Source organism: Convolutriloba macropyga, chromosome 6 (genome assembly GCF_964194025.1).
Source record: "Convolutriloba macropyga chromosome 6, txConMacr16.3, whole genome shotgun sequence".
Classification (NCBI taxonomy): Eukaryota; Metazoa; Xenacoelomorpha; order Acoela; family Convolutidae; genus Convolutriloba; species Convolutriloba macropyga.
Genome location: NC_134473.1, coordinates 71,642,308 through 71,668,541, shown reverse-complemented (window position 1 = coordinate 71,668,541; position 26,234 = coordinate 71,642,308). Strand labels below are relative to the sequence as shown.

The 26,234-nt window shown below is 36.4% G+C and overlaps 1 protein-coding gene across 1 annotated transcript in view; it reads right to left on the bottom strand.

The window, feature by feature from the left end:
- Positions 1 to 23,632, bottom strand: part of LOC142341182 (uncharacterized) — a 36,599-nt gene extending 12,967 nt beyond the window's left edge. The window contains exon 1 of the mRNA XM_075392093.1: positions 23,480 to 23,632. Within this exon, the coding sequence (XP_075248208.1) occupies positions 23,480 to 23,567 (88 nt within the window). The 5' untranslated portion in view covers positions 23,568 to 23,632. The remainder of the gene's footprint in view (positions 1 to 23,479) is intronic.
- Positions 23,633 to 26,234: the final 2,602 nt, after the last annotated feature.

Below are 26,234 nucleotides of genomic sequence, written 5' to 3'. Positions count from 1 at the left end.
TAAAAACTCGCAAATCTTTTAAATCAGGATTTGATCATTGTTGATTATTATCTGGATGGGTGTTATCATGCATAATTCTTAAACTGGAAAATTTGATCATGGGAAACAATTTTGAACAAGGACATCGACCAGGGTATAGTATGAATACTAAGAATTTTGTATGAGGAGCAACCCGTGCGGTAAATGTGTTATATATAGGAAATAACTGCTGAAAAACTGTAAATCTGGCTTATTTCGAATTGATACCTTTTCGTTTTTGTTTTCGCTTCTCAGATATTGTTATTTTTTTTTCTATTTCCCACTTAGTAAAAAACTAACGGTCTGTTTCCCGGGTCTAATGTGCTCAATAAAGTGCTCCCATTTTATTGTAAGAGTTTTTGAGGAGGGTTGATTTGGCTACGGGTGGATAATTTTGTACGAGGGGAAAAAGGACGTAAGAGTGGGGCTGCGAAAAGAGGACTTTTGAAGAATTACCGCCTAACAAAAATTGCGATGCAGGAGTGGGCTGCAATGGGAGGTTTTTGGAGGCATTACCCCACTCCCCCTTTGACCAGATTTGCGCCGTTAGAGTGCGCTGCAATGGAAGGATTTTTGAAGAATTGCACTTCCCGGTTAAAACCGCGATGTAGGAGTGGGCTGCAATGAGCTAAAGTTGGAAGAGTTTTGAGTCATTGCACCCCACCCTCTGACCAAAAATTTTATTTAAGATTTGGATTCAATGGACTCTAATGTGAGGATTTTCGAGGAATTATCCCAGGAGACCAAAACCGCGATGTGAGAGTTGGCTGCAATAATGTGCTGTAACTGCAGGAATTTTGAGGCATTACACCCTATCTTGACGAAAAAATTGCGATATACGATTGGGCTGCAATGAGTTTCAATTCGAGGAATATTGAGTCATTACACCCCACCCTCTTACCCGAGACTGCGATAAAAGGTTTGGATGAAATGGGCTGCTATGAGAAGATTCTTGAAAAATTATCTACGAGACCAAAACCGAGATGTAAGAGTGGGCTGCAATGGGCTGCAACGGGAAGAGTTTTGAGGCATTACATCCCTCCCTTGACAAAACTGCAATGTAAGAGTTGGCTGCAATGGGAGCAGTTTTGAGGAATTAACCCCAACCAAAATTGCAAAGTATGATTGGGCTGCAATGGGCTGCAATGGGAGGTGTTTTGAGACATTAACCCCTCCCCCTTTGATCATCATTTCGATGTAAGATTCGGCTGCAATGGGAGCACAAATTAGCCCCCGTGAATTTAAAATTTCGATGTAAGAGTGGCCTGCAATGGGCTGCAAGGAGAGCAGTTTTGAGAAATTAACCCCGACCAAAATGTCGAATTAGGATTGGGCTGCAATGGGAGGTGTTTTGAGGCATTACTCCTAGTCAAAGTAATGATTTACGAAAGTGCTGCAATGTGCTGCAACGGGAGGACTTTTACGAAATTTTTTCGGGACCAAAATGGCAATGTAGGAGGGGGCTGCAAATAACTGCAATGGGAGGGCTTCTGATGAATTACCCCGACCTAAAACTTGGGCTGTCAAAAGCAGTAAAATGATGTAAGAGTTAAGAGTAATTTGTTGAGAGTGAGCAACTCTAATCAATATTATTCATATCGCTGGACCGTCAACAATTGGGCAAGAATTGATGGTCTGGAGGCTTAGGAGAACCGCGGTAGGCAGGGGGTCTAAAACAACGTAAGATTACGGATTTCCAAGGAGGTAATAAGATGTAAGAGTGGGAATTGAGAGGTGGTAAAATGTTGAGAGAGTGGGGCTGCCAAGGGGAGTAATATGATGTAAGAGCGGGTCTGCCATGGCAGGATTTTTTTTGGAAAAGGCAGCTCAAATCTCACATTTTTTCGGACTGCATGGGTGGCCAGGGTGGATAGAATGATGTAAAAGTCAGGGGTAAAAGAAAAATTGACCCAAAACTCCTACATCTTTCAGAACTGTCGGGAGGATGAATTGATGTAGAGTTTGGGGGTAATGGAGAACTTACGCCCAGACGCTTACATCATTTTACCCTACTTGACAGACCAGAAAGATGTGAGAATAGGGGCTTTTTTAGCTTTCACACATTTACCTTTAAATCATCATTATTTTAACCCCTTGACATTGCAATCTAAGAAGATGTAAGAGTTTTGATCTGCATTTTCCTTAAAAAACCTTCCCATTGCAGCTCCACTCTAACTTTTTATGCGCGGCAAAATTCGATCAGGCGAGTTATGGTGTTGGATCTTTATCAAAAACTCAGTCAAGAGACATCTTTTAATGAGCAAGATGCATGGTTTTTTATTATCTATCTATCGATACAAAATTAGCTAATGAACATGAAAAGAAAGTGTAAAGAACACGCGAAAGGAGTGAATGTGCATCCTCTGACAGGTAAAGAGAATCGGCATAGACTCGAGGGCGTTAGAATGTCTCTGATGACGTAAAGGATGCATTTTACCAAAACCCTTGAAGACCGTGAGCTCTTTTTTCAAGCCTCATTCCTTAAAATAATAATTTTTTGTAATTTACAAGGATTGCAGTGAAGAACTACCAAAATTATGATGCATCTGGTTTAGATGTGGGCACTGAGACGATTGTTCACATCATGCAAACCAACATCAAATGATCTAGGCAGAACCTTATCTACATTTTTTAACTGATAATATTTGCAAACTAATAGCACATATATGTCCCTGGGATTGGCCCGATGATATTTGTAAAAAGACAAAAACACGAACTGGCATAAGCATAAGTTCATATTTTGAAAGATATCTGCAGCGGCCGGGAGGGAAAATACATTTATGTTGGGTACAGGAGAGTGGCATTCAGGACGCAATACATGCTTTTCGCATTCACTTAAACAGTGTCAATGAAGGACCTATATTTATTGACGTACGGTCTTTATAGAGGAGCTATCTTTATAGTGGCGTGATAGCCGAGAGGTAAGGTGTGTGATTCACACGCAAATGATTGAGAGTTCAATCCCCTGCCTCCGCGAAGCTGTCTGTGTAAGGATGAGCTCTTACTTAACCATAGCTTCAAGTTGACAAAAGCCTGAACAATGTTGGTTGCAATAATGGTACCACGTGAAAGGTTCAGACCCAAAAAATGGCCATATTCACCAAAAAAGACCAATGCTAATCATAAAAATAACAGTCTGAAATGTGGGGAATAATAAGAGAAAAATAGCAGCTGAGAACAGGCCGCAGTAGCCTAATGCTGTTCCGCTGCGATTACACAGGAACCAAAATTATTGACGCACGGTCTTTATAGAAAGCTTGGACTAGAGCTAATCCAAACAACGCTGTTTGCTTCACAGTGAGGAGTTAGTGTAAGACCTTTTTAAGGAAAAAAATGTTACTGAGTTTCCCAAAAACACCACACATGAAGATCTGAAAGCTATAGAGATCAATGTTGTGGCTATACTTGAACCGTGAATTGTACGCCGATGACAGAAACGCTGCTGGTACCATTGAGCAGATCAGTGGAATATTATACAGATTGATTGAACTTTCTTATGCCTTCCGTTAAAATGTAATCAAAGGCCATCTCATCACCAATCAGAACAAGTTGACATGACCAGGAACCCATATTCATGTTTCAATATAGATGCTGCTGAAAATCACTGTGTCTCACCACCGATAAATGGTTCAGATAAAAGATGCAATAATATCAAGAACAATAGTTCAAAATTTGTTCCAATTCTCTGAATAAACTTGCACAGTACCCCTTACAATTTCATTTTTTTCACAAAAGGTTTTAACCTTTTGTCATACAATTTGATCTAACTCTTAATCGGAGAACGAGCCTTCTTTTACAAGAAAGGTTCCCATGGGAGAAAAGTCTGCTACAAAGAGTAGTTAACCATTTCGGTGACCGAACAATAGATCAAAACGACAACAGATCGAAAACAGAAAATTTGGGACAATAGTTCGAAAATTAATCTCTTATTGGTTGAAATTAAGCATTATTTGCGAGCTGCAATATAATTACTACATTATGGCCATGCCTTAGCGGCCCATGAGAATGGATATGAATCTATCACAATCGAATAAAATATCACACACAGAACATGTTATATGCTGTATATTAAATGAGCCCTCAAATCTGATTGGCCAATACGCAACTTGAATAATTTAAATTTCGCTAATTTAATTTTCGATCTATTGTCCCAATTTTCGCTTTCGATCTGTTGTCTTTCGATCTATTGTCCTAGCACCAACCATTTCCTCCTTCAATGAAAAAAATTATGAAGGTTACTGGTTCCCGGCAGAAAGAACAGGCCTTACAAAATCAGTCACTAGTCGAGAAAAAGTTCGGACCGATTTATCAAAAAATGCTACTAAAATAACTCTTCTATGAAAGAAGATATGCTCAATTGACCTAGCGAGGGGAAAGGAACTCTTTACTGGTTTTTTGCTTTTGCACTGAAAAAACACAATCGCAATTTAACCAGGGGAAGTGGAACTGCACTTATAAACCGAAACGATCTCGATCTGGTGAAACTCTTATCAATGTGCTCATTTGTTAAAATCTTAAGTGTATCTTATGCAATACGACGTCCAAACAGAGGGTACAATTATACAAGGTATATTGATATCCGTTTTTAACTCTGATGTGGTAGGTATTTTATTCGCTTGTTCTTAATTACCACACTAGAGCTAAACCTATACTATTGTAGCGACCTTAATTACGTGCTAGAATAAGTCTCACTATATGCTCACAATGTTCTTTGCTAATTTCCAAACCTATGTGTTATTTGCTAGAAAATAAAATTGGTTAGATATAAAGATTAATTAGTAAATAGACAGAAAGGATAGAGCACAATTAGGGGGTAAATCTTACTTGAAAATATGGTGGGATATCTAATCTTAATCAATAAATTGAATCCATCTTACTGCTGGATGTGATCATTATTCTAACTCTATTTTGCTATAACATTGGCAGACTTACAATCGCTGCTGATATTTCCCTCTTAGCTGAGGAGTAGATATTTCGCTCTAAGAGCAGTGAGAGGAAGAGAGAGAGAGAGAGAAATTTTTTGGTTGAAAATCAAGCGTCCTACGTTCGCGCTGGTTGAGTTTGGTCTGATTTCCTTCAGCAGCAAGCTCTAAGCTCGTGCGTGTTTATAACTGAATCAACACGACTAAAAAATCACAATCAATTCCTAGGTCATCCGTGGAGCCGACTATTACTCGTCTTGAGTCATATATTCGTTTCAGGCTTGCTGCTGAAGAACGGCCTGGATAGCTTCAGTATCCTTCACTTAGTACGCGTATTAATAGCGGCAGTGAATCAGCCGGTATGGCCTGCTCCATAGTGTATTAAATAATACACACCAGTATTTGGCTATGAATAATGTATTCATTCACTCAACGCAATTTACGCAGCATAGCTCTCTGTTAATATTCCGTCAGTTTAGACTAAGTCTAAAGTGTTCACAAAGTCGACGGTTAAATAATTATACTCTCTGTAGTATCGATAATTGCGGCGGCAATTATCCAATTAGCAATACTACAGCTCACCCCGGTTTAAAGAAGAGAAAAATTGTGCTCTATCGTATAAAGTTTACATTCAGTTTGTAAAAAGTTTATAGCTTACAAGTAATATCTATAGAAAGGTAGGAGCATGTACATTCAGAGTTCAGTAATACAATATTAATGTGAACTCTGTTAAAAGTTACAAGTGGTATGAAATATAATACACTGCAGCAGTAGACTGAAGAGAGCATTGCCAACGAACAATCACAAATGCAATTTGTTTGTCTATGAGTTAAGCGCCCATGGTCACTTACAACAAGTTACAGATCGAATACACTAGAGACTTAAGTATTAAGATACTGAGTAAAAATGCTTAATAAGTTGAGGTACAAACTGGATAGATAGAAAAGAAGTGCAAGTGCGATACATTAAACATAACTTACAAAATATTGGTTCCAAAATGGAAAACCTTTTAATGAAAGATTAAGAGAAACTTTAATACGATATAACAAATGAAAATTTAATTGTTTTGGTTGTCAAGTTTTGCTAAAAGGACTCTATGTTTGTCTTTCAGTTCCCTGAGCTGGAGTCCGAGCAGCTGATTCGATTCTATCAACTGGCTTGCTTTCTTCAGAAGCTCTTGCTGTTGCCGATCTCGGATCTTCAGAGTTTGTGAAGAGACCACTAATTGTTTTCTCGACTCTTCTTTCTCGAGGCAAGCAGTTTGCTTTGAAATTGTTAATCGATCGAGTTTACTCTGAAAATCTGCGATACTGGATTCCGAATCCCAAAGCTGACGCAGGAAATGGGAGTTCTCAACAATTAAATGATCTGTTGAAATGGTCTCCGGTTGTGGCGAGTCATTGCTCGGGAATGCTGTTATCTGCTCGAACGGCATTTCAACACGAGTCTTCATAACCTTGTTTTCTAGTTCGTATCTCCGGTCCTGATCGTTCCTATTCCTCAGTCTCCAAAGGTTTAGAGTGCGTACCAAGGAAAAGTTAGGAATCACTGGCAGAGATTCGGTTGGCACGAGCATCTTGTATTTGTTTTGACGTTCTGAATCGTTGTCAATTCTGAGAGGCGCCATTGGTTATACTCAGTTGTTAATGAGTAGTCTAAGGAAGTGACAAATTTTGGGTTCTTGTCGAGTGGCAGCATTTCTCGTAACCTCTGGATTTCAAGGCGATCGTCCTTGAGGGGAAAGTATTTGCCTTTCGGCAAACCATCGTCTAATGGATTTTTTTGCAGAGGTCGAGAAGCCTGGGTTTTAATCGTTTCGTGCGATTGTTGTCCGGGTTGGTGTTGTTTTGACGGATGGCGCTGTTTGTTAGTGTTGATCTTGTTGCCACGTTGGCGAGGATGGAAGGCTCGTGGTTTCTTTGTCATTGGGGGAATGTCTGCCATCCAGTTGGTCACAGGGTCATACTGCTCTGTGGGCAGCTGGATGTCTTCTAACTGTCTTTTGGTCATCTTATTTGATCATAAACATATAAATACATTTAAGATGAAACATTAACTTTTCCAAGCGAAAACCATCGTACTTTTTATCGTACCAACAAATTCAAACTCTTAGAGTACAGGAATACAACCACACATTATGTGCAGAATCAATTTTTGCGAAGCTCCCACCGGGGTGGAAAGAAGGAAAAGAAAAATTCGAAAGAATTGAAATGTGGAAAAACAATCTCGGTTTTTGAAAATCGGAATATCCTATGAATCAAAAATTTATTTGTTTAAAGCTTTGAATCAGATTGAGTCAGATTTAACTGACTAAAATCGGGTTTCGGACCTCGTGGCTCCCCTCCGTGCGACGACCCGCGCAGCTGGGTTTTTTGTTTTGCGTTGCATTATATACCTGCTAGTGATGAAGGGTCGTTAGATGAGGAGGAGGAGGAGGAGGACTTCTATGAGGAGGCCAACAGAGAGGGTGATGACGAAGGAGAGAAGAATAAGAATTGGGAAGTAAATGGGGTGCATTGTTTAGGAATTTTCCGACCAAACGTCGTGGGGGTTGATCTTCTTCAAACAAATGGGGCAATTATGTTTCTCTTGGGCACAGGGATTACACAAAAAATGTCCAAGGTTCTGGTGACATTTTACGTGCGGGTGAGTGGAGGAGGTGACACATTTCTTTATTTGGTTGCAGCAAAAACATCGATAATAAAAACTAAGGGATAGCGTATAAATGTGCGGAGGCAAAGGGGGCAGTTTGGTTGGGAGGAGTGTTTGAGTAGGTTAGTTCTGCAATCAGTGCAAACTAGATAAGCGGGTTGGTCTCCGTCGGAAGGGTGCATTTTTTTCCAGCATGAAGTAATTCTTAAACAAATGGGACATTCATCACGATATTCGACAATAGGGGGGCGTGATGAGTTCTGGAGGGGAAAAACTATTCTGAAGGATAAACAATTTCCCATTTTAAAAATCTCGAGATGGATAAATAGTTTCGTTATTGAAGTTGTTTGGGGGATTTAATTGATCTAATTTCAATAATAGCGATTTTTTGATTTTCAAAAAGAAATTCCAATGGGGTGAAAGGGGAGTTAGGGTTTTCGTTAAACTTTGTTGGGTATCAATGTTAACATAATAAATTTCTAACGAAGGGGAGGTATAGTTATCAGTCTCCATAAAAGAACGTTTAATGTCAGTTATTCTGACTAAATGCTGGTTTAGGTGAAAGATCATAATTATATTAATTTATTGGTTTCTGTTGAGATATTTCTAGCACATTCGGACTCGTTTTCGAGTAGGTAAAGAAAATAATTCCAGTAAACTGAATTGGGGTATACTGAGAGGGTTGATTTTTTCTGGGTTGTGACGTTCTTCAGGTTTACTAAAATAAAGGCTTGAAGGGAAGGTTCAGTTTCGAAGGTTTTCACGAAACTACAAATTTCAACTAATTCTTGGTTTAAAAGGAAAAACATGATTTAAATTAAGGAAACAGGGTACTTAATTGTTAATGAGGCGTTTGAATAAAAGGATAAGAATAGGGCTATTTCGAGTATCTGGGGGTGACTAATTTTTAAATTTAGACAGTGATTTAAAATGCTGTGGGGTTGTCGAATGTAAATTATGAAGGAGTTATGGGTGGTGGATAAACCAAGGATAATATATTTTATGTTATTCAACTTAAGGGTAAGGGATCTATTCTGTATATTAATCATTACCAGTGGGAGATATCAATGGGGATCTGATCTAAATTTTGCTCTGAAAGCATAAAAAAAGCTCCAATAAGGGGAAAAAGCTGGTATTGTTATCGAACCTTCGTCCCAAGAGTCTACAAAACCAAACAAAACTTCTAGAATGGGGGTTACTTGTTAGGGAAAATGGATAGTAAAAGATCGATTAATCTGATAAGGTCTTACTAACCTGCCTTGATAGTAAAAGTACATTCCAAAACGATATTCTCGTGCTGATGGATTCCGAAGTGTTTGCAATGTACTGTGAACCTCTGAAACGTTTAAGAAACAAGGCAAAATTTGTTAAAACGTATAAAATAGCCAATAAATTAATCAGTTCCCGAAGGGACTACTGAAGATCGAGGTGCATCATTTTATAGAAGAAAGTGGATGTTGCTTCCTAAATCGAGTAGACCATATTCACAATAAAGTAAAAATTCCATAAGAGTATAAAATTTTTCGTGGTCTGAATAAATTAATATGTCTACTAAGTCAGAAAATTTGGGTGCGCTAACATTTAAATGCACTAAATTTTCATAAGCAGGTGTAAAAGAGTAAAATATATGTCCATAAAATTCGTGAAACTTAATAAATAAACTTTTATGTTACTCGGATACAAAAAGATCATTAAAGTTTTGCATCTCAAATCATAATGCTGAAACAGTTAAGTTAGACTAATAAGAGTTGATTAAGTGTGATGAATTATGTATAAAAAGACAAATTGGATGAATGAATTATGGGGGAGCAATTGCATTTACTTCTTGCTCAGTAGGAACTTTAGGGTAAAGATGTGGTATTTCTGGCATAAGAGGTGATGCCACTTCAGGGGCAGTGAGTGGTGACAATTCAATTTGACTGTTGTCGTGATAGATGTTATTATCTGGTGTATGCGTGAGGTATCGACTTCTGTTTGGTTCATTGTTTGTATTGTTATCAGAGTTTTCATCATCTTTAGGTGTTTGATAAATTGATGTTACAATGGAAAGTAGAAACAAATTGTACGAGGCTCCTAGTAATGTTTTCCAAAAACCAATAGTGTTTTTCGACAGTTTTTGTATCTCGAAAGCTCTTAAAATAAAAATTACGACATCGATCAAGAACTTGATGATCAACATGAAACATGCAAATAAAATTCCAGCTCTTTCTATATAATAGCCAATTTCTCCAAAAGTACTCTTGAAGTGATCAAGGACAAAAGATGGTGACAACATTGAATCTAAGTATAGTCGATTATTGAGGCCTGCGGCGCGATAGATATCGCGTTGACTATTGTCTACATGTGCGTTTTGAAGCACTGTTCGAGAAATCTTTTTCAAAACTGAATTAGATGCAGATTTGTGTAACATTGTTCTCCAAAAATCGTTCATCTGGTTTACAGTGTAAATACCAGCACGACGAGAATCATAGTCTGGGATTTTTTGAATATAACCAATTTGTTGTGGAGCAAAAACAGCAAGCGGGTTAAAAGGAACTGGCGCCGGCATCAACTGATACCAAGAATTATTATTATCTAAATCAAGTTGAAACAAATTTTTGAAAGTATCTGTACAGTCCATTTCATTTGCAAATGGAAATGTTTGGCGCGTAATAGGATTAACAAACATAGTTTTTCCGTCATAAAAGATCGGAATACGGTCGTAACAGCGATCAAGTACTTTAAGCGGTGAAATTTTCTTTGGACACGGATATAGAAAACCTATAACACCTTCTATTTCTAAGAACATTGAACGATTTCCGGTTAACATTTATCCGGCCAATCGATTGTTTTCGTAAGACAATGCATTGATCATTTGGATTTGAGTGCGTCTGAGCTCGCACATATTTTGTAAAATAAGGAAGTCAGACTGTTCCAAATCACGATAGACCTTATACATCATGAAATTAATTTTCATACGCATATGAGCATCATAATCGATAGTGTCTTTTCCAACGTTTTCAAGAATTTTTTTATGATTTCCAAAGTGTTGGCTACCAATTAGCTCGTTTTTAGGTGTCTCGTAAAAACCGTTCACTCTTATTTTGTTGTCGGTGCCGACTTGCATTTTGTAATAATTAACATTATTTTTCGAAATTACGGTTTTTACCGTATTCATATCAAATCCGCCTGTGAAGGAAACAAATAAATCATCAAAGTTTGTAATAAACAAAGGAGTAGGCTTTCCGCAAATATAAGTTCTTTCATTATTTATCCTCAATTTTTTTGTCTCGCGTGTGGTCTATTTTCATGTTGTTTTGCAAACGATAAACATCATTTTGCATGTCGTGCGTACTTATGATGTAGTATTGTGGTGGATCTGGTTCGTTTGTGAACTTTATCATTTTTGCGACTTGAGTGAAAAGTTTTGTAACAATGCAATTTTCTGGCACATCCCATGAGTAAGCGAAGGGACCTAGTGATGTTGTTTCACAACCTCCTTCCTTGAGTTCGCATGGAAGTTTTAATCCTAATGGCGTAAAAACTGATTTTGTTTCCTGATCAACTTCGAGTTCAACTCTTTGCATTTGTGTTTCAAAGGAATAAAGTTTTACTTCTCCTGACGCAGAGCAATGTGTGTTATCTTCTAAGTGGTCGTCCTCATTCAGACCACCGTGTGTGTATTGGTATTTTAAAACTTCATTTGAAATGTCTAGCTTATAAGTTCTATCGTACTCTGTTATTGCAATTTTTCCTGTTTTGTTTGCACGTCTGCATTCTTCTGGCGTTACTATGACGTCAGTTGTAAGAGAAATTTGGTCATACGCTAAAGAAGAGTGCGATAAAAATCCACAGTGCCATCTTAAAGCTTGCGATTTTACTCGACACATCACTGCCTCTACTTTTGTTCCGTATGATCTTTGATACAGTGTCACCGTTGCAGGTGCAACTTTAATAGTTTCCGGTTAAAGGTTGCATTGATCTACTAGATTTAAAGCATACATTTTGCTTTCTTTCATTTTTGAACAGTCATAATGAACAACTTTTAACGTAGGGGAGATGTCATCCAACTCATTTCTAACTTAGGGTCTACAAAAAGAAACAACAGTAAAGACAAACAAAACAGTTAAATATTTATAAAGGAAGCTATTGTTTTTCATAATAACTTTATTTTATTAGTGATTGACTGAGTTTTTGGTTTTTTTTAGTGTCAGAAAGCTAAGAGTAAGTCTGGAAAAAGTAAGAGAAAAGGTCTCGGAAGTTAATTTTCCGATGATTTGAACCTTTAAAGTAAAGATATAAGGTAAGATTTAAGTAAATCCCGCTTGATAGCGAGTAGTAAGTTTTTTCAATCGCCCCGGAAATTCGACGATCGATTCGAGATGAACGTTGATCATCCGAGTGAGTTGGGTTTGCTTCGGGTTATTGTACACGGGTTTGGGTTCTAACAGGGCTGACTCTAATGTCAGGTGGATCTGCAAAACAAATACGTGTTTCGGGATATGGGGTAGAACTTCTAGTTCTACTACGACTACGGTTATCAGGTGTTTGTGTGTTATCTACAAACGTAGTTGAAAAACCTTCTTGAAATCCTGAATCAGGTTTTGTTATTGTGGTATTGTTATCTTCAAATGTTTTTTCATGACTATTTTCATTTTGTATGTTATCCGTATTACTTGTTAAATTGTCTACTGGGAAAAATTCAGTTTCAGTATACGGTTGTTGAAAGGAAAAATTATCCACTGGCTTATTAAGTCTTTCAACTTGTTTATTCATTAAATTTTTGTAGAACGGTTGGAAGTTTTCATTCCTTAAACCATAGTCAACAACTAATTCTGAAATTGCGTTTTCGATTGGGAAGTACTCAATTGTATGGTTTCTATGGGCAACTTTTTTGACAGTTTTGTTTGAAACAAGTTCTGTTTCGTAATTTACATTTGTCAATTTTTTTGTTACTTCATACAGTCCTGATCTTAGTTCATGTAACTTTTTGGATTTTCCGTCCTCGAATGAATGATTTTCCTTTAACACTAGTTGTCCTACGTCTAAAGGCTTACATAGTTTATGTTTGTTTCTGTTTTGATGTGCTTTGGAGTTAACTTCTGGGCTTCTGTTGTATGCAGTTTTGTAAATTTGTTTGAATTGATTTTCACGAGCAAGCAATGAACTACTTAGTTTTGGTTTTAGTAGTTTATCTATCTGATCGTTGTTGCTACTTTGTTCTGAATGCTTGTGGAGTGGTAAATCTTTGCAAAATTCTGAATTACAAGTTAAATCGGAAGACATTAATAATCCTAATTTCAGAGAAATGGGAATCTGGGGCTTTTGGCCAAAAACGATTTCGTAGGGTGTTAATTCTGTGCTAGTGTTTGCTGTTGTGTTATGAGCAAACGCGAACTTTGGTGCTAAGTCACTCCAATTACGATCAGCTTGTTCAAAAAAGATTCGGAAATGTGTGCCAAGATGTTTGTTTTGGATCTCAACTTTTCCGTTGGTCCAGGGAGAGTATGCTGTTCTAGGAGAATGCGTAATTCCAAGTTCATGAGTCCAACTTGTGAACTCCTCGTTCATAAAGGCTGATCCTTTATCATACACAAGTTTTTGTGGTATACCAAAAGTAAGAAAAAATTTCTCAAGAGCTGATATTGTTCACTTGATGATGTTGATGAAACTGGGTAAACTTGGATGTAACGAGAAAAGGAATCAATTACTACTAAGCAATGTTTATTTCCGTTCGATGGTGGATTTACTGGACCTTTGTGATCTATATGTACCGTGTGGAAGGGGAAAGGTACAGTTTCTGTCCGTTTTTCAAGCGGTGCTTCGTTTAAGTCTTTGCGTTTTTGTTTATTTTTTTGACAGTCTAAACAATTCGCTATTAAGTGAGAAACCCATTTATATAAACCTGGCCAAAAGAAAAAGCGCTTTAGGCTTGACAATGTTTTATCTTTTCCAGAGTGTCCAGAAAGCGAATCTTGGTGAGCTAATTCAAAAATTTTTAAGAAGAGGGATAATGGTGCACATATTTTGATGTTTTGAATATTTGGATCTTTATTGGGTTGTTTAATACATGTTTCCAATTAGGCAAAGATTTTCGAAATTATTCAAGTACGTTTTCATGGCTTTTGATTGTCGGAATTTTACATTTTTCTCATCTTTGTTTCCTGATTCAAAAAATTGTCTTACAGTCTGAATAACTGGGTCTTTGAATAGTTCCTGGCTTATTGTTGTTATGTTCAAGTCAATATCTTTAGCAAAACTAGATAATTTCTCAATGAGTTCTTTTCCATCTGAAATTTCGTTATTTTCACAAATTGGTTTTGCTAGTCGAACACTTGCTATTCTATCAAACTTTGCTTTGCTTGCTTCAATCTCTTGCTCAAGACTCATGTCATCTATTTCTAAATCTGACAATTCAACAGAATTTAGCAAAGAGTCGTCTTCTGTTGTAGAAATTTTTTCAAATTGCTCCTTTTCTTTTTCTAAATTATCATTAAATTCTAAAGACAAATCAGAGTAGTAGTTTTCACTGTCGTCTTGCTCGCTTAGGATTGGCTCTTTTAGTGGGAATTTTCCACGATAGTGATTTATTGCATTTCCTTTCAAGAAGGATTCTGATATGTCCGAAGTTGAACAAATTCGATCACTGGGTTTATAGTTTGTCTGAAAAATTTGTTCATTTTCAAAATTCAATTTTTGAACACCTTGAAAAGTTTGTTTTAGAGTGGGGTAGCAATCGTTTTTCTGTCCTTTTTCCTTGTCATGCAACACGAAGTATTTTTCTTCGTTGCCTGACTCGTCATAAAATTTAATGTCTTTCGGGATTTTTTTGTGCTTCAGTTGATACTTGTCTAAGTCTTTTATCGAGACGTTTCTACTAAGAATGTCTGGAAACGCTAGGTTTTTGCCTTCTGTACAGATTTTTTTCAAGTTTTGGAACTGTGAAATGACAAGTTGATAGCGGAAAAATCGATGAGATAATTTTCCTCTACGTCCCCAAAGATACAGTAGGGGCTTGTGGTCTGTGTAGAGATACACTGGATGTGGGGAACCTATTATGTAATGCTCATATGTTTGTAGAGCAGAAATTACACCACAAAGTTCTCTGGCTGTTGTACTCATTTTTTGCTCATCTTTTGTGTAAACTCGAGAATTAAACGAAACTGTCCGTTTTCCGGTAGGAAATTCTTGGACTAAAATTGAACACACACCAATTGATGATGCATCTACATGAACATGAAAGGGGTATCTGGTGTCAGGAATTGCTAAGACTGTATCTTCACTTATACGATCCTTAATTTCTCTGAACAACTTTTCGTGTTCATCTGTCCATTGAAATGTGGTTTCAGTTTTTATGAGATCGTAAAATGGCTTACTGTCCACATGCAGATTTTTTGTGTACATGCTGTAAAATCCTAAACAACCTAGGACTCGCATTACATCTCGCTTATTCTCAAGTGTCTTTAAAGCTTTCAGATCTTCAACTATTTTTTTTACTGGTTGAATTCCGTCTTTTCTTACTACATGTCCTAAGAATTGTACTTTGCGCAAAAAAAATTTCGTTTTCTCAGGCTGAGCTTTCAGTCCTGCTTTGCGTAGCAAGAGGTGGTACTTTTTTATTATTGAGTACATCTCTTCAGCTGTCTGAGCTTGCATGATTGTGTCATCAATATAAGTTACTGCTTGTCTAGATTTTATTTAAGGTGCAAAGTGGATTGTCATTATCCTACTGAAAAAGTTTGGTAGTCAGCAAAGTCCGTAAAAACCACGTTGAAACGTGTATTGTTTTGAACCTATTACGAAACTCGTCAATTGTTGTGTTTCCTCCGTTAGAGGGACTTGATTATAAGCAGAACATAAATCACTTGTAGTGGAGTAGTTTCCGTTTAGTCTAGTCAATAAAGAACCTATTGGCTCTAGAGGCCATGAATACTTACTTAGGTCTGTTATTGAATTTAGATATCTAGCGTCTATTTCTAGTTTCACTATGTTTCCCTTTGGAAGGATGATAACCGGATTAATAAATGACGATCCCATTTCGGTGTCGTCTCCCATTTCTCGAATTATTCCTGCTTTACAAAGCTGATCTAGCAAAATTTCAAGTTTTTCCTGATGGTGCAATGGCACTCGTGATGGTCTTTGCTTAGTCAAGGTTGAATTTTGTAGAAGTTTTACGTGAAATTTTTGCTTTATTTTGCCAACGTCATACTTGTGCTGAGAGTAGACGTCCTTGTCTCTGGCAAGAAGTTTCATGAGATCTAGTAATTGTGCATCATTAATGTCAGATTGACTGAAGTCAAATTTTTTTGAGAAACTCACGGTCTGATTTACTAAACATTTCCAGTTTTTCCGGTGGTATTTGTTGTGGTCGAATTTCACTTTCTATTGTTGCTTTTGGTTTTAAGTCTTTTAGATCTTGACTAAAGTCAGTTTCTAACTCATGGTGGTCTGCAAATTTTTTATCTTGAACCCTTTACTGAGCTTTTTTCAACTTTTGTCTTATATCTGTTTTGTCTAATTTCGGATTTTCTAAAGTCTGAATTGGGTTTTCAACTTCTTCAGTCACATGAAAGATGTGATTGAAATCTGTTTCAGTTTCTGTTAAGACATCCAAGAACGCGACGTTATCAATCAGTGTGTACTTTTGTGTTTTTTGACAAATTTCTTCCAAAGTGTATCCTATTGAACATTTATCTATTGTTACTTTACGATCACCAGGGTTATTAAGCATTATTGGCAACTCTTTTTCTTTTCTTACACAATAGACGTTGTATGTGTAGATACCTTTGTCCTGCAGCCGATTGTCAATTATAAATGATGTTCCTTGTTTGACAAATTGGTTTGATGGTGTAATTGTTAGTACTCTGCTAGATTTCGGTGCTAGTTCGAAAGGTCTGTTAAGTACAACTTTTTCAAATTTACTTACAAAAGGATAACTTTTTGTTTGATATTTTGAGAGCGTGATTGAGACGTTTGGATAAATTTTTAACTTCATTTTTGGAGTTGTGAACTCAATTGATTTTGTTGCAAAATTCAAAAAGTCCATTCCTAGGATGTTTAATTCGCAACCGTTTTTCTCTGAAACCCATGTTTTGAGATCTGTGTAATATTTGCCTTCAATGTCAAATGAGATGGGGACATGAATGTAGTAGCCTAACAATTTTAATCGTTCGCCGTTGATTGCAATTGTTTTCTGTTTTGACTCAATTAGTTTAACATCAATCAGTGACTTAAGTTCTTGTAGAAAATCAAAGTTTATTAGGGAACACGTTGCTCCTGTGTCAACTAGAAACTGCGATTCGAAACCGTTATGTTTATTACTGTCTCCGACGGCGTGAATGTACAAGTTAATAAAAATTATTGTCTTTTTATTTTTGTACGGAGACTCGTCTAGTTTAAATTAATTTCATCTTGTTGATTGTCCACAAAGAATCCATTAACTTTATTTTCTCTGAATTGAACTCTGTTTGAGTTACGGTCTCTACTGTTATCTCTAGAATTCTGATTAGAACTGTTACTTCTTCTATAATCCGGTCTTGGACTGCTTGACTCACGATACCTTGTTCGGGAATCTTTTCGATCATATTGTCGTTCCCTGGATTAGTTCCTATAGTCCTGGGGTCTACGATCGTTGGATCTGCTATTATAGCGTCGATCTCGATTCTCAAAGCTTTGTGAGCGATTTCTGAAGTTATTGTTCTCAGATCTAGGATGAGGAGAGTATTGTCTGCGGTTGTCCTGGTTGTAGTAACTGTTACGTGGTCTAATGTATTGTCTGTATTTGATCTGATTTCTATCATAACTATCTTCTCTTGGACGACGTCCTCTATAGCTTTGATAGTTATCTCTGAACTTATGTCTTTGCTGTGGTTGCTGTCTGTTTTGTTCTTTAAAGTCTCTGTTTGCATAGCAATATGCTATTGTGTGACCTGACTTTCTGCAAAATTTACAAAATCGTGTGTGATTTTGTTTATTTCTAGGCTCGTTTGGGTTGTAGGCTGAGCTAATTCTGTTGTTTTTCATTAAACTTGCTAATTCTTGGAGCTGGTCTTTTATACCATCTATCTCCATTTTGTTGTCTATGCTGCTAGATGTTGTGCCTGTGAAATCACTACTTACTGCAAAACTTAAGTCTTTAGTGCTAACTTGATTTCTAAGTTGTTCCCATGTTGCGTTAGGTGTTTCTATCAAATATTGATGCGCTTTTTGTTTGAGTGCTGGAGGAGTTAGTCCTCTTAAAAAACAAAAAATTCCATACACTTAGTTTGCCTTTGAGCATCTGTGAATGGGTCTGGCCATCCATTTTCCACTGCTTTTGTTAGTCTGTGTACGTAACTTTTGATTAATTCATCTGGTTGTCTGCGAATGTTTTCTACCTCAATTCGTTTTCTATACTTGTCTTTCTCGTCTGTGAATCTATTTAAGAAACCTGTCCTAACATCATCCCATGGTTCCGCTGCGGGCAAAGAATCGAACCATTGGGCTGCTGGTCCTCTCAAGACTGAGCCAAATACTGCTTTTCTACGTGCGTCATATGCATTTTGTGCATCTCCTTGTCCTGGTCTAATTCCTAATGAAAACTCTAATTTTCTCTCTCTTAGACTTAGAAAACCTGCTACGTCCTCACTTGGGGCTAAGCCTGTAAATTTTTCAAGAGAAATGTCTTGGTATGCTACGATGTTAGCCATTTTTGTTTTAGGGTTTTTGTTGAATTATTACTAATTTTTTATATGAAAAAGATACTATAAACGAAAGAAGCAATATAAAAGTCTAATCAAAAGAATTTGAAGCTATGAAAAGGTCAAACAATTTTTTACAGATTTTAGAAAATATTCAGACAATTTGCTTAAACAAATGGTCCTATCTCAAAAACACTATTTGGGGTACGAAGTGCGTCTAAAATTTGGTTAAAGTTTGGGTTGTTTTCCGCATGTGTTATGTAACAAGCTAGTGCTGGAATGTTATCAAAATTAATGGAAATGTACATATATTACGTTTTTTATCTAATTTATAACTAGTAACTTTGCCTGTATTATGACCAAGTTTGATAATAATATTCAAGAAGTTAGCGTCAATATTCATTGAATTCAACTTTTGCTCTAAAAAAGGTGTAATTTTAGACAGTATCAAATACAAAATTAGGTAAAGTTTTAGTGAACTAGAGTTCAATATAACTATTGGGCGTGTGCAAAGCTTTCAAAGTTTTGTAAAAATCAGGATTAGAACTTGCATATGTTATAAAATAGTGTAGGCGCGGATCGTTAATAAACTTATAATAAATAATCAGAGATTGTTTATCGTTATTTAATGTGTACTTTTTAACTTTTGCAACTTTATCGTCGTACAAAATGGTTACATTTAGGTGCTTTGTACTAATATCCATAAGCTAGGTTATAAGACAATAAAAAGAAAAAAAGTTTTCGTTTTGTTTTTCACTTTATTTTATACAAAAATATTTAAAAAATTATAGGCATTTGTTCATTCGTTGATAGCAACCATCTTCGGTTAGCCGATATTCTATCCAGAAAAATTTTCCTGCGTGACAAAATTTTGGTTTGTGATTGCTTTCAGAGAAGGCTGTTGTTAGTATTGGCCTAAATACTCTGACTCGATAGGAAATGAATTGATTATCGCTATCAGACTTTCTTATTAGAACACAATAAACTCTTTCTTTTTGGATTATTTCTTTAATAAAGTTGGGTAATGTGGGTGAAAACATGCAAATTTTTTCAAACTTATAGAGCTTATTATCTGGCAAAGGAACTAGTTTCAGATTTTGGCTGCTGTCACTCATTTATTGGAAGCTTGTGTTTGAGCGTAAATACATTGTAAATCGATGATTGAGCCACGTTTATTAAGTTTGTTGAACAAATAATCTAAGGAGGTATTCTCAGTTTTAAATATGGTTACTTGTCCGACAGTTTTTGTTCTTTTGATACGGTAGACTATTGTCACGTATGATTGTTCAACGTCGGTGACGTATTTGAGCACTCGACAGTCTGCTGAGTTATCCTTAATACTTATTTGTTTGTCTCCTATTAGATATTCCATAAAATTTTTGCAAAAAACTGGAAATTTAAATTTGTTAAATTGAATTTGTATGCAAAATTATACGTAACCCAACAAGTACAATCGAATTTATGGCTCAGGAAAACGAAGGAGAAACTTAAATATCACAAAATACCAGTAAAGGGAACGTTTACCTAAAAAGGTTGCACAAAAAGATCGTGTTATTTCCTTTAAATTTGCCGTTTTGGTGGTTAATTTTGGACAAAACGCTATATTTCTATCAGTATATTAACTTAAAACAGGCGTTAATAGTCTTCAATAGCTATTTTCTTGTCTCTGTGTTCGAATATTTACTCATACTTCAGGATTATCGGCGAATTTCAGGAAATTATTTGGAATTTTGAGACCAATTTTGGGATTTGTATCGCTAATTTGTATCCAAAATGAGATATTTTTCACTTTTTGCGTTCCGATTTGGGTAATTTTCCACAAGTTCCGGGCAATTTTTGGATTACCTGGGTGAATTTTGGGTCAATTTTGGGCAAAAAGTGACAAATTTGGTTCAATTTTGATGAATTACCAGATCAATATAGGCAAATTTTTGAAAAATTTTTGCAAATTTTGACAATCTTTTACCAAAAGCGGGTGTTTTCTTAATGAAACAGGCCAAAATCGGGAAAATTTTGACTAAATTTGACAATTTTTTGACAATTTTTGGCTTATATGTCAAAGATTTGGGTCAAATCTAACACTTTTGGGTTGAAATTATTTCGATTTTGTGTTTAAAAGCAAAAATTATGGTTACAATTTACTAAATATAGTTGATTATTGGTTAATTTCAGGCAATTTTTGGATTACAAGCGATAAAATGGCATGAATTTTAGATAAAAACTGAAATATTTTGGTCAAAAATGGGCAAATTTAGGAATTTTGGATCCTTTGGTCCTAAATTTGGGCAATTATTAGGTAGAATTTAAAAAATTTTTGTCTAAATCTGTGAATTTTAGGGCTTTATGAGCTTAAATTGGTAAATTTAGGGAACAATTTGGGCTTATTTTGGTCGAAGTTAGTTAAATTTTGCACCAAAATTCAATTATTTTCTCAAAACTGGGGTGAATTTAGGCAAAAAACACAAAATTTCTACACCAAACGAGGCTAAATTCTTCAAAAATCTGATAAAATCTGAAAGTTTTCACTCTATTCTGGACAATTCTAGTGAAAAATCGTGTATAATTGGCTGATTTGTGGATGAATTCTCACCAATTCCTGTTAATTTAGTCAAAAAATAGGAAAATTCGGGCTTAAAATTTCATAAAACCAACTTTGTTTAACTCGAAACTACGAAATTTTAGAAATTGAGGGGCTAAATCGAGGCGTCATAGTGATTGCTGGGGTGTTTGGTTAACGATACAACGCTATTTGTAGCTATCAGAGTGATTTATCAACTTTTAGATACAATAAAAGGTACACTATGCATGTATAATGAAGCAAAACAACGTTAAACTAGGCTTATTTGCATGTGGGTCAATTTGTTTTTGCAATACTATGGGTTTGGAGGATGATAAGTTCGACAATTTAGATGATAAATCAAAAGTTAAGATGTATAAGACACGCTAAGGTTAAGTTACGGACAATAAATGAGAGCTAGATTAATGAATGTGGATGTATGATTTCGTATATAGGACTAGGGGGGATAGTACAGTTCGTTATGATAACAGTATTAAAGATTTGGTTAAATTGAACACAATTATTTAGTCTAAAAGTAACATTAATGTGACCGGTCTTGTTTAATTTTGTGCGGGGGGGGGGGTACAAATACGTCTTTTCATGATACACAATTATGTACTCACGTGTGCGCTTAAAAAACCAACCTACAGTGTCAAAAATTGGGTCTGAGAAGCAAAGAACCGGTGCTCAAAGTTACTAAATCAGTGGACTGTTCTTTTGTGGGGAGAACCCGTCTCTTTTAGTTGGTCGTAATTGAGACGTTCAGAATCTTAGAACATCTCACACAGGTACTGGGATAGCGCGGTATGTGGCCCTACCATAGAACCTGTGTGACCTTTGGGTTTTTGGTTTGGAAAACTAGCCAAAAAAACTCCACCAGGTCCCTAAATGTGTGAGCAACCGACGTTCTTTATTCCTCGTCGCACCAGTTTTTAACTCTCAAGTGGTAGGTATTTTATTCGCTTGTTCTTAATTACCACACTAGAGCTAAACCTATAATATTATAGCGACCTTAATTACGTGCTAGAATAAGTCTCACTATATGCTCACAATGTTCTTTGCTAATTTCCAAATCTATGTGTTATTTGCTAGAAAATAAAATTGGTTAGATATAAAGATTAATTAGTAAATAGACAGAAAGGATAGAGCACTATTAGGGGGTAAATCTTACTTGAAAATATGGTGGCATATCTAATCTTAATCAATAAATTGAATCCATCTTACTGCTGGATGTGAACATTATTCTAACTCTATTTTGCTATAAAATTGGCAGACTTACAATCGCTGCTGATATTTCCCTCTTAGCTGAGGAGTAGATATTTCGCTCTAAGAGCAGTGAGAGGAAGAGAGAGAGAGAGAGAAATTTTTTGGTTGAAAATCAAGCGTCTTACGTTCGCGCTGGTTGAGTTTGGTCTGATTTCCTTCAGCAGCAAGCTCTAAGCTCGTGCGTGTTTATAACTGAATCAACACGACTAAAAAATCACAATCAATTCCTAGGTCATTCGTGGAGCCGACTATTACTCGTCTTGAGTCATATATTCGTTTCAGGCTTGCTGCTGAAGAACGGCCTGGAAAGCTTCAGTATCCTTCACTTAGTACGCGTATTAATAGCGGCAGTGAATCAGCCGGTATGGCCTGCTCCATAGTGTATTAAATAATACACACAAGTATTTGGCTATGAATAATGTATTCATTCACTCAACGCAATTTACGCAGCATAGCTCTCTCTTAATATTCCGTCAGTTTAGACTAAGTCTAAAGTGTTCACAAAGTTGACGGTTAAATAATTATACTCTCTGTAGTATCGATAATTGCGGCGGCAGTTATCCAATTAGCAATACTACACCGTGACTTTATCGCCACTTGTTAGATGAGATTTGCGGTGATGTTAAGTGAAGCCCTGTCTTTACCGAAAGGTTCCGGTCCGGAAAGGATGAAGTTGCTCAGATAAACATCAAAACCAACGGAATCTTTGGATGGATCGCGCTTCAGTTAGACTTTCTTAGATGTTAAATTGTTGCAATACGTTGACAAGGAGCTACCCTAGTAGTGTACTGACTTTTTTAAATATCTGAGCCAGGGATAATTGATATAAAAAAGGTATGTCTTTCGCTTGCACTTGAGGTTTTGAGAAAAAAAGGCATACTTATCCGAACTTAATCAAGTATTTAGTGACACGATTCAGCTTTGCGATGCTGCGTAGCTACAAATTCTGGCTTCGTAACGCGAACTCATTGTGCAGGCGTCCGGCAGTCGAATTATCAATTTAAACCGTTGTGCTGGAAGGAAGTTGTGTTAAACTCGTCAACAAGTATGTTCAAATACTGGTTCTAAATCCTATTATCATTGTATTTTTGCTTGCAAGGTTTTTCTTTACTCAAACCGCTATTGTAGTTATTTTATTTTGCATTATGATGCTAGTCGGTGATAGGAGTTTACTGACCGCCCCAGTTGACCGACTACCGCTCAAGAGGGGGTGGGGGTTTCTTATTTGACGGCTTTTTTCAAATGAAAGTGGTTTGGTTATTTCCTCTGGTCTTTTTAGAAGCAACTAGAACTTGATGCAAATTTATCCACCAGCTCTCAACGGGAAATATATCGAGGCAATTGGGTTAATATTTCAATAGAGAGAAATTACGGAAAAAATTAACCTTTTCAGGTTTGTTTCTCACCTTCACATGTGACCAAATCGGCGTCAGGTTCTGCCCCTGGCTTGCACGTGCAAGAATATGAACCTTCCTCATTGTTGCACTCTCCCATTTCTGGTCCACCACATTTAGAAGCATCATCACATTCGTCTATATCTGAAATGAGAGTTTTCTATCACAATCTAAATTCCCGATCCATTTTGTGATTCCACTCTGTTTGGTGTATTAGCAAATTAAAGATTATACCTACTCTCTTTCTCCACACACACACGCATACACATGCACACGCACACACACACACACACACACACACACACACACACACACACACACACACACACACACATATATATATATATATATATATATATATATATATATATAAATATATATATATATATATATATATATATATATATACAGTTCTATATATATATATATTTATATATATATATATATATATTTATATATATATATATATAAATATATATATATATATATATATATACATGTATACATGCACACGCACACGCACACACACACACACACGCACACACACACAAGCACACACACACACGCACACACACAGACACACACGTACACACACACAGTAGCGTGGTATGTATATTTGTAGGTTGGTTTCATCAAATACCATACAATTTTGCCGAATATTTACTGTAAATGGTAAAATTAACTGACTTCTGAAAAAAAAAGGTCCGATAAACGTGCCTCGGTTTCACTACGTAAAAAGGTGCCGCAAAAAAAGAAGTTACAAATATACAAATTTTTGTCAGCTTTTGCAGGAAAAACTAAAATTTGAAAAAAACTCAATTTTTCGTTTACCATAAAGAAAATTCTGCCTTCCGTGAGCTCATTGTGCAGGCATCATGCAGTCGAATTATCAATTTAAACCGTTGTGCTGGAAGGAAGTTGTGTTAAACTCGTCAACAAGTATGGTCAAATACTGGTTCTAAATCTTATTATCATTGTGTTTCTGCTTGCAATGTTTTATTACTTAAATCGCTATTGTAGTTATTTTATTTTTGCATTATTTTAACTCTGATGTGGTAGGAATTTTATTCGCTTGATCTTAATCACCACACTAGAGCTAAACCAATATTATATTAGCGACCTCAATTAAATGCTAGAATAAGTCGCACTATATGCTCACAATGTTCTTTTCTAATTTCCAAACCTATGTGTTATTCGCTAAGAATAAAAGTGATTAGATACAAAGATTAATTACGAAACAGATAGAAAAGGATAGAGCACAATTGTGGTTAAATCCTACTCGAAAATATGGCTGGGAATGTAATCTTAATCAAGTAATTAAATCCATCTTACTGCTGGATGTGAATATTACTCTAAGTTTGTTTTGCTATAAAATCGGCAGACTTACAATCGCTGCTGTTATTCCCACTTCGCGGAGGAGTAGATGTTTGGCTCTTAGAGCAGAGAGAGGAAGAGAGAGATAGAGAAATTTTTTTGTGAAAACTGAAGCGGCTTAAGTTGCGCTGGTTGAGTTGAGAACTGATTTCCTTCAGCAGCAAGCTCTAGGCTCGTGCGTGTTTATACTTGAGTCAACACGACTAAAAATCACAAGAATTATGACTAGCTCCGAATCAATTCCTAGGTCATTCGTGGAGCCCACTAATATTCGTCTTTAGTCATATTTTCTTTTCAGACTTGCTGCTGTGAAGAGCGGCCTGGATAAATTCAGTATCCATCACTTAGTACGCGTTTTAATAGCGGCAGTGAGTCAGCCGGCATAGCTTGTGCTATTTTGTATTAAAAAAAACACAGCAGTATTTGGCCGTGAAAATGTATTCTTTCACTCAACGCATTTCACGCAGCATAGCTCCCTCTTAATATTAGCTCTCTCTTAATATTCCGCCAGTTTAGACTAAGTCTAAAGTGTTCACAAAGTCGACGGTTAAATAGTTATAAACACTCTGTAATGTCGGTAATTGCGGCGGCAATTATCCAATTAGCAATACTACAATTATGATGCTAGTTGGTGATAGGAGTTTACTGGCCGCCTCTATCACAATCTAAATTCCCGATCCATTTCGTGATACCACTCTGTTTGGTGTATTAGCAATTTAAAGATTATACCCACTTTCTCTCTCCACACACACACATACACACGCACACACACACATACACATAAATATATATATATATATATATATATATATATATATATACATGCACACGCACACGCACATACACAGACACACACACGCACACACACACACACACACACACACGCCCACACACACACGCACACACACACGTACACACACAGTAGCGTGGTATGTATATCTGTAGGTTGGTTTCATCAAATACCATACAATTTTTGCCAAATGTTTACTATAAATGGTAAAATTAACTGACTTCTTGAAAAAAAAGTTCCGATAAACGTGCCTCGGTTTCACTACGTAAAAAAGTTGCCGCAAAAAAAGAAGTAACAGATATACAAATTTTTGTCAGCTTTTGCAGGAAAAATCAAAATTTGAAAAACTCAATTTTTTGTTTACCAGAAAGAAAAGCTTCTCTCAGAAAAACCCCAAAATAAGCAGCAATTTTGTTCAATTGATTCTCCTTGATCATTTTTGCCAGTCACTCACTCACTCACTAACTCACTCAGTCACTCACTAACTCACTCACTCACTCACTCCTCACTCAGTCACTCACTCACTCACTCACTCACATCCTCACTCACTTATTCACTCTCTCACTCACTCACTCACTCACTCACCAACTCAATCATTCAAGG